The sequence below is a fragment of the Plasmodium yoelii genome (genome assembly GCF_900002385.2).
Source record: "Plasmodium yoelii strain 17X genome assembly, chromosome: 12".
NCBI lineage: Eukaryota > Apicomplexa > Aconoidasida > Haemosporida > Plasmodiidae > Plasmodium > Plasmodium yoelii.
This window is the reverse complement of record NC_036184.2, coordinates 1,179,177-1,188,684: the sequence shown is the minus strand read 5'-3', so window position 1 is coordinate 1,188,684 and position 9,508 is coordinate 1,179,177. Positions and strand designations below refer to the sequence as shown.

At 22.0% G+C, this 9,508-nt stretch overlaps 2 protein-coding genes across 2 annotated transcripts; both read right to left on the bottom strand.

Moving 5' to 3' along the window:
• Positions 1-152: 152 nt before the first annotated feature.
• On the bottom strand, positions 153-2,070 carry PY17X_1229200 (tRNA pseudouridine synthase, putative; the record flags this gene model as incomplete). Its single annotated transcript, XM_022956820.1, has 3 exons — positions 153-237; positions 352-1,853; positions 2,068-2,070. The coding sequence occupies 3 exons, from the start codon at positions 2,068-2,070 to the stop codon at positions 153-155; spliced, it is 1,590 nt and encodes a 529-aa protein (XP_022812665.1).
• Positions 2,071-2,883: 813 nt separating this feature from the next.
• On the bottom strand, positions 2,884-9,159 carry PY17X_1229100 (conserved Plasmodium protein, unknown function; the record flags this gene model as incomplete). The annotated part of the gene is made up of 1 exon (XM_718731.2): positions 2,884-9,159. The coding sequence occupies one exon, from the start codon at positions 9,157-9,159 to the stop codon at positions 2,884-2,886; it is 6,276 nt and encodes a 2,091-aa protein (XP_723824.2).
• Between the last annotated feature and the right edge of the window lie 349 nt (positions 9,160-9,508).

Genomic DNA, 9,508 nt, shown 5'->3' with positions numbered 1-9,508 from the left:
GCAAAAAAAAAAAAAAAAAAAAAAAAAGTGGGGAAAAAAAGAAAAAAAGTGGGGAAAAAAAAGAAAAAAAAAAAGTGGGGAAAACAAGCACGTGATGATGAATTGGTTTTACACCCGTCCAACATGACTAACTATTTTTCAAATTATTAAATTCAGATATTCTCTTCTTCAATTTTGTTTTTCATAAAATGATAAATAAACGGATACTTATTAATCTTAAGTATCCAGTCTTTCCACCTATAAAAAAATATTAAAAAAAATGTATAAAATGTATAAAATGTTTAATGGTTTTTATAGAAATTAGATATATATATGGTAAAATGAATAAGTGCACACAAATGATAGTCTTACACATTTTGATTAATTTTTTCTATGATAGATTTTCCTATTTGTTCTGATTTAAATTTCAGAATTTCTTCATTTTCATTAAAACATATTTGAGGAGTATCAGGAGGGTTACAAACTTTTTCATTGTATGAATTAAAGTAAGGACATATAAGCATTAGGCCATCAGGTGGGAATAATAATATAGGAATATAATTTTTTGTATTTAAAGAATAATAAATAGAATTTTTTGAAGTAGCATTACGAAATATTTCAACAGTTAAGGTTATCATTTTTCTAATTTGATGCATTAAAAATGATTGACCTAATATTCTTATAGATATAAAATTATGATCATATAATTTGACAGTACTGATATCAAAATATTTTATATATCTATATGTTGTTGTATCTATATTATTTTTTGTAAAACAATGAAAATTATGATATCCTCTATAATTGCTAAAAATTTCAAATAAACTATTTAATTCATCATCTGTTAAATCGTTTTTTTCTTCTTTTATTGTGAATATGTCTTCTTTTTCTACCCCCCATGCTTTCCCATTGGGCCTTTTCTCTTCATTCTCTTCATTTTTTTCGTCATTTTCTCCGCCATTTTTTTCGCCACCCCCTTCATTCTCTCCATTTTTTTTCCCCTTTGCGATTTTTTTTTTTTTTTTCTCTTCCTTATCATTTTCAACATAGTCATCAATGTATTTTACGGATTCTTGAAAAAGTTGTTCATATTTTGGAACAATTTGTACAGGACTCAAAACATATGTTGGAAATAGATACTCATATAATCTAAAGGAGCAAAATTTCCTTGCATCAAAGCTTTTTGTAACTTTATATATATCAAAACATTTTATATCACTTGGTAAGTTTGAATTTAATAATTTTATAAATTTTTTTTCTTTTTTTTTCCTTTCTTCAAATGTATCATTTTTTATATCTTTATTAGTGGTATTTACTGTATTAGTATTTTCATTAACATCAACATTAACATCAACATTAACATCAACATTTTGTGTATCTGAATTTTCTTTTTTATCATCATTACATTTTGGTGATTTTATTTCACTATTTGTAAAATCCTTTTCGGATTTATTATTATCATTTTCACAAATATCAATGTTAATATTATATACAAAAAGATTGTATAAAGCATGTACCCCTAAATCTGTTCGAGCTGATCTAGATAGACAATAATTAAAACCCTTTGATGTTTTTTTCACTGCATTTATTTTTGTTAATGTTCTTTCAATTTCATTTTCAATTGTCATGTATTCTTTTCCTTGCCCTTGACACCCATGATATCTACTTCCTATATATCCAACACATAAACCATATTTTTTAAATTTATTATTTTTTTCGTCTCCCCCCTTTTCATTCTTTTCGTCTCCCCCCTTTTCATTTTTTTCGTCGTCTTCTTTCCTTCTTTTATTTCTTTCAAACTTCAGCTTTTCTATCCTTTCTTTGTTTTTTAAATAATTGTTTTTCCTTTTGGGAGGGTTTTTAGTCGGTTCATCCTGTATATGAAAAAAGGAAAGGAAAAATAAAATAACAGTTTAATAAGCGATTATATGCACACTCGAAAATACTTGTGTTGTCATACAATACCAGATTTAAACATTTTTCCATTTTAAATATTCATAAAATGGTGTTACTATTTTAATTACGATTATATATATATAACATTTTATATTTATTTCAAAAAAAATTTTTTTTTTTTTTTTCTTTTACCATTCTTATGACAACAACATGGAGAGAGAAAAAAAAGTTAAATTGTTTATATAGGAGTACAAATGGATGTTTTAAATTTTATTATTATTTATAATACATATTATTTTTTTTATAGTATTTAATAAAGTATTGATATTTTTAACCATTAGTTATTTGTTCTACAATATTTTATTAATAAATTTTTATATAAATAAATATTTTTTAGATATATATGCCATGTCAAATAGTATACGATTATATTTTTTTTTAATAAAATAACATTTTTGATGAAAAAAAAATAATATTCTCATATTTATTATAATTTTTTAATAATGTTTAATTTCGAAAAATTGTTTAAAAACAAAAAAAAATATAAATATATTAAAATAATAACAATATATATGAAAATATTACTCTCCCCCTATAAATATTATCACAATAATTTTTATAACCAGATTAAATAATTTGAATTAAAATAAAACGACACAAATATAGTTGCTATATAAGACAATATAATTTTTTATTCTATAAACAGTATACAAAAAAAATTAATATAAAAACACAAATTAGAAGATACGATTATAAAAAAAATAAAAATAACAAGATATCAAAAATATTGATAATATTATATTTAATAGTAAATCATTTTTATTAATCCATATTTTTTATATTCTTCAAATTAGGATGTTATTTTATAAAAAATAAATCTGGATAATTTTCCAGATATATATAATCTATTATATATAAATTATTAACTTGTGTTACATATATACATTTTATTTTGTGTGCATTTTTTTTTTTTTTTTTCCAATATAAATAAAAATGGAAATTTTTAATCTAATGTCTTTCTATTGGAAATGAAGTATTTTTTTTTAAAGTACTTTCAAACATAAAACAAGGGGTTGAAAAAAAATTATTTTTATATATTGTTGAATTATTTATCAAGCTTTTATTTACTGGTAAATTATTTTTTATAAAATATTCATTTACCATAGAGACACATTTTTTTATTGTTTTTTCATTTTTTTTCACGTTTGTGTCTATTTCTTTGTTTGTACAATTCTTTCCATATTGACTTTCTTTATCAAAATTTTGTAATATATTTTTTTTTTTTTCATAAATTTTTTTTGAGTTATTTCTTTTGAATAATATTGCACTCTTCGACCGTTTGAAAAATATTTTTTTATTACTACTGCCATTACTACCATTATTTTTGCCATTATTATAGCCATTATTATAGCCATTATTATTGCCATTACTACTGCCATTATTACTACTACTATTATTATATATATACCCATTAGTTGGTATATAACCATTTTTTGAATTTCTCTTTTTGTCAAAGTTGTTTAAGAAGTCTTCAATCTTAAGACGATTTCCACCGCTACATTTTTCTTGACCATTTTTTTTGTAAACTAGACTTTTTGTTTTGATTAATTCATAAGAATTACATTTACGGTTATTCATATAATTAGAATTTGTTTTTTGTTTATTTTTTGTAGTATTATAATTTTCAAATGTGGGAAGAATTGGATCTTTTGAAAAAATTGTTTTATATACATTATTCATAGAAAATGCTCTAAAAAGGCTAGTGTTTTTTTTTTTTATTTCCTGAATTTTATTTGAAATTTTTTCTTTTATATTTATTGTTTTCATAAACATTTTATTTTTCATTTCATTTTTATCATTAATAATATGATTTCTATAAAACGGGTTGGAACAAAATAATTTATCTTTGTCCATAGCTTTTATAATTTTAAAAGAATTATCATTTTTTTTTTTTTTTTCTTCGATTTTCCCCATATTCATTTTAGCACTACCATTATTGTTCTTATTTATTATTTCACATTCACAGAATTTAACATATCCTGTCTCATTTACATTTTCAGATTCTCTATCCTTACATTTTTTTTCTACAAACTTTGATTCAACATTTTTTAATTTTTTTTTTAAGCTAATTTGATTGATAGGATGATTTAATACATATTTTTCTAAATCCAAAGAAAATTCATATTTTAACTTTTTCATATTATCGCTATTACTACTAACATTTGTGCTACTATTACTGTGGTTAAGTTTTTGTTTCAAACTAGATGATAAGAAATCTTCAAAACAAAAGTTTAACTCTATTTTATTTTTCGTTATATCTTGATCATTTTCGCCACTTATTTTGTTTATATCGTCGTCATCCTCGTCAATAATGTTATTATTCAATTCGGTATAATTTATTTTGCTTGCTTCATTTTGAGACCCATTTATTTTGCTTGCTTCATTTTGAGACCCATTTATTTTGCTTGCTTCATTTTGAGGCCCCTTTATTGTGCTTGCTTCATTTTGAGACCCCTTTATTGTGCTTGCTTCATTTTGAGACATCTTCATTTTTATTAATTTAGTTTGATTATTCGACTCATATTTATGACTATAAATGTCTGCACTTTGAATATCACGTTTAGATGGTTTTACTAATTTTATTACATTTTCACTACTATAGCTAGTTTTATTAAATTTGTTTAAGGGTTTTTTATTTTTTGTAAAATTTGTTTCATTTTTTTGGGTTGTTACTATATTATTACACTTTGTTACTATATTATTACACTTTGTTTTTTTATTTTTTTCTTTATTTTTCTTTTTAACTTCATGTGTAATATTTTCACTTTTCCCTTTGTCATTTCCATAGTCTAATGCTAATTTTTTTTTTTTTTTTTTTTTTTTTTTTTTGATCATACTTGCATCCTTTTCTGTATCTCCTGTTACCCCAGAATTTTCTTTAACATAATCACCTTTAACATAATCATATTTAACATAATCACTCTTAACATAATCACCCTTAACACAATCATCTTTAACATAATCACCCTTAACACAATTTTGATCACACATTTTGTTGTTAAGTTGTGTGCCCGTTTCTGCTTCATTTTGTATGTACCTTTTCTTTTCATCATCACAATTATAGAAGATAAGATTATTTTTTGTTAGAATTTCTGGAGAATTTAATTTTTGTGATATTTTTAAAAAAGTGTTGTCTTTTGTTTGATAGAGGAAACGTTTGTACAATATTTTCATCTTTATGCTCCATTTTTTTTTATTATATTTTTTTTTGTTATATTTTTTTTGGTTATATTTTTTTTTTATATATTTTTTTGTATATACACTATATTTTATTTCCTTTTTCTCAGCATTTAAGCACAAATATTTTTGGTCATCTGGTAAAACCTCAATATAATTTTCTCCACAAATTGGCATATGAATTTCTTCCCATAAATTAGTCCGTTGCACTATTTTGGAATTTTTTGTTTTATTTTTTTCACCATTTTCACCATTTTCAAATGTGTGAGATTTTCCATTGTTATTACAATTACTTACATATCCAATCTCGTTCATAAAATTATCCAAATTTCCATTTATTATCATACTAATACTTTTTATATTCGATCTGTTTTTTTTTTTATTCACTAATAAAGATTTCATTTTACTTTTTCTTTTTAAAATTGTGTTTGCTCTGGTTGAATGATAGTTATTTTTGTTTATTCGTCCATTTTTTGTTTTTTTTTTTTTTTTAACACACAAACTAGTATTTAATTTTTTTATTATTTTGTTTTCTTTTTCGATTCGTATATAACCTTTTTTATTTTGATCACTTATTAAAAGTTTTAATATAGACATTTTATTTATTTGATTTTTTTTATCATCTTTAAAATTTATATTACTATGATGAAATTCACAAATATGTTTTGTTGATATTTTATTTTCTTCTTCTTGCACTTCTTTAAGTAAATTACATCTATAAGCCATTAATGAATCTATACATTTTTCGGAAATTTTATTTGTTAAAATTTTTTCTTTTAATTCTATTTTATCTATATTATCTTTTATTTCTCTCTTTTTTCCATTCAAAGATATAGATTTATTTTTAGTATTTTCTTTTGATATATTTAATAGATTATTTTCATTTTTTCTTATTTTTCCTTCTTTTTTTAAATGACACATAATTAAATTATTTCCATATTTGTTAATATTATTATTGTTGTTACTATTTTGTTTTTTTGTTCGTTTTTTTTCCTTTTTCTTTGTTCTTGAATTTGTATCACGAGATAAATTAGTTATACATCCATTCTTTGATTTAACAATAATTTCTTGGTTTTTATTTTCATCTTCATAATTTTTGTTAGTACAAATGGTTTTAATTTTTTTTTTTTTGTCTTTACTTTTTGATGGTTCATTATTATTTGTTAAAACCTCTTTATGTTTAGCTTTAGTTTTTTTCAATGTAATAATATCAGTCACCTTTTTAGCTTTTGTAACATTTTTTCCAATCTTAATTTTTATATGTTTTTTTTCATATTCGTTATATTTATTATCATCATTATCAACAAAATTATTCATCTCAGTTGCACTATCATTTTGTTCAGAAGATGGAAATATATTTTTATAAAAATTCATATTTTTTTTATTTAAATTATTAGTTTCTTTTCTTTTTAAACCCTGTATTTCATCACTACGTGTATTATTACAATTATAATTTTTTTCTACAAACTTTGAATTATTTTCTGGATAGCAATTTTCTCTTTTTACTAATTTTATAGATTCTATATTAAATTTTTTTGAACAATTTTCATTAATTATGTCAAAAATAAATATATTTGATTCAGTTAAAGCGTTACAATATGATGGTATATTTTTATTAAACTCAAATAATTCATTTTTATGATCAGAGTAAGAATATGCAGATATTTTTCCATCCATTTTTTCGCTTTCCATTTTTTCGTTTCTCATTTTTTCACTTTCCATTTTTTCGCTTCCCATTTTTTCGCTTTCCATTTTTTCGCTTTCCATTTTTTCGCTTTCCATTTTTTCGCTTCCCATTTTTTCGTTTCCCATCTTATTTTCAGGATAAAATATGGAATCCATAATTTCATCATCCCATACTTCTATTTTATTAGTATTCGTTAATTTTATGCTACTAAATAGTTGTCTATTATAAGTTAACTTGTTTTGAATTTTATAGCTACAATACTTACATATAATATTATTGTCACATATACACAAATCTGTTTTAAATAACAAATTATTTGATAAATTATTTCCAAGTTCTATATCATTTTTTTTTTCTTCATTATTAGAATTGTGATTAAGTGGTAAATTGCTAGTATTATTTATGGATGTATGTGAATTTTTTTTTTTTGGTAAAGTATAACTTGATTTAGTTTTTTCAGAATCCATTGAAATTAAAAATAAATCATCACTTGAATTTAATATATTATAATTGTTTATTGATATAGACATTTTTTTATTTCGATCTTTATTTTTAATATTATCATCATGTATTGCTTTTTTTATATCTATATAATTATTGCTATAACACATTTTTATTCTAAGATCATTTGTAACTAGTATAGAATTAAAAGGAGATATTTCATTTATACTATTTAAACTTTTTGATCTTTTTTTTTTCAATATATTATTATTATTATTTATAGAATTATTTTCCTCTTCATTTATATATTTTTTATTTACATATTTATTTGGCACACTGTTTTTTTCCCAAAGAAAATTTTCGGAATTCATTTTCTTGTCTCTTAATTCATTATCCACATTTATTAGAAGCTCATCTTTTATAGTTCTGTCTATTTTTTCATTTCTATTTCTATGCGTTTCTTCAATTTGCTCAGTCTCACTGCTATACGAAAATATGCCCATGTTTTTATCATCTCTTTTCCATCCTAAACAAATTTTGCTGGTTTTTTGAATTTTCTTTTTATTAGATATATTTTCCTCATCATAAATATCATTATTTAATTTGGTAGTTATATTTGATACAATCCTGATGGGTTTATATGCTTTTTCTTCCATAGAATATTTGATTGACATTGTTTTATTTCTTAATTGAGTAACGAGCTCATTTCTTTTGTTTTTTATGGAATGACATAATGCATCATTTCGTATTTTTTTTTCTTTTTTCTTTTCATTGATATTTGCACTTTTATTTTTACTACAATGTGTCAATTTTTGTAATGAAAACTTTCTGTCTGTTTCTTTTTTTATACTTTTCACTTCTTTTGGCATAATTTTTAAATTATTTTTCTTTAAATATTCCTTTCCACTTACAACAATATTTTTTTTTATTATTATTTTTTTTTTTTTTTTCCCTTTAATATCACAGCTAGCTAAATGTTTATTTTCTTTATTACTTTTATTATTTTTTTCAGAGCAAAACTGGTTGAGCATTTTGCTTCTTTCCCTATCACAAGTACAACTAATTTTGCCATTTTTTTTAATTCCTACATTATTGTTATTATTATTATTATCACTATACAATCTATCAGTTTTATTGATTTTGTTGATTTTCACAACGCCTTTATTTGTACGAGTAACATTTGGTTTATCAATATGAGATTGAGATTTATTATTATAATTTTTTTCCTTTGTATCAATATAATTCAATTTACTTTTTTTATTATTCTTTACATTTAAAGAAAGTGTGAATAACTGATCGTTTTTTTTATCAGCATTATTTAATTTGTCTAAAACATTTTTCCTTAATTTTGGTAAATCTGAATATTTATTATTACTGTATATATTTTTAATACCATCTTTATTTTGTCTGCTAATTTCTTTATTGCATTTTTGATGAGTTGTATATTCCTTTTTATAGACATCCATTGGTTCATTATTTTGGATTTTGTTTATTTTCACAAGACAAATATTATCGAATAAATTTGTTTTTTTTTCAATTGTAGAATTATCTATATCCATGCAAGTTAATGCCATTTTTTTTTTTACTTTATTTTGTGTATTATCAGGATTATAACGATTTATTGTTTTATTTAAAACTGTACATTTGTTATTATTTGTAATGAAATATTTTATATCCTTTTCGTTTTTTTGTACATTATTTTTTTTTTTATTTAATTTAGTTTTATCTAAAAGTTTTGTTTTTTTTTTTACACCTTCAACTTGTTTACCCTCTTTTATTTCTTCATTTTTATATTCTATATTATTTAAATGAAATAACGAAAGTTTAGGTATACTGTTAAATAGCTTTGATCGAGCTTCATCTATATTCCTTTTAATTACTTCTTTCCTTTCATAATAATTTATGTTATCTTTAATCATTTCTCTGTTTCGTCATTTATAAGTAATAAAACGCAAAAGATAAATTCTATTAAGACCAAAAAATGGAAATGGGCTACTATGGGTATCAAACAGAAAACTGTCCAGCAAATGCTATAAGCAAATAGTGGAATATGTAGCGAACAAATAATGATGTATATTTATTATTGTTAACAATGTTACGTGGTGAAACATGTACATGAATGAACAAGATCTCGCATCAATTAAATACACTAAAAAGATAATGATAATAATAATGATAATAATAATGACAATAATAATGCTAAAACAAAGGTAGTAATAATATCGAATTAATTACGTCGATTTTTTTGCATATTTTTAAAAATGCACC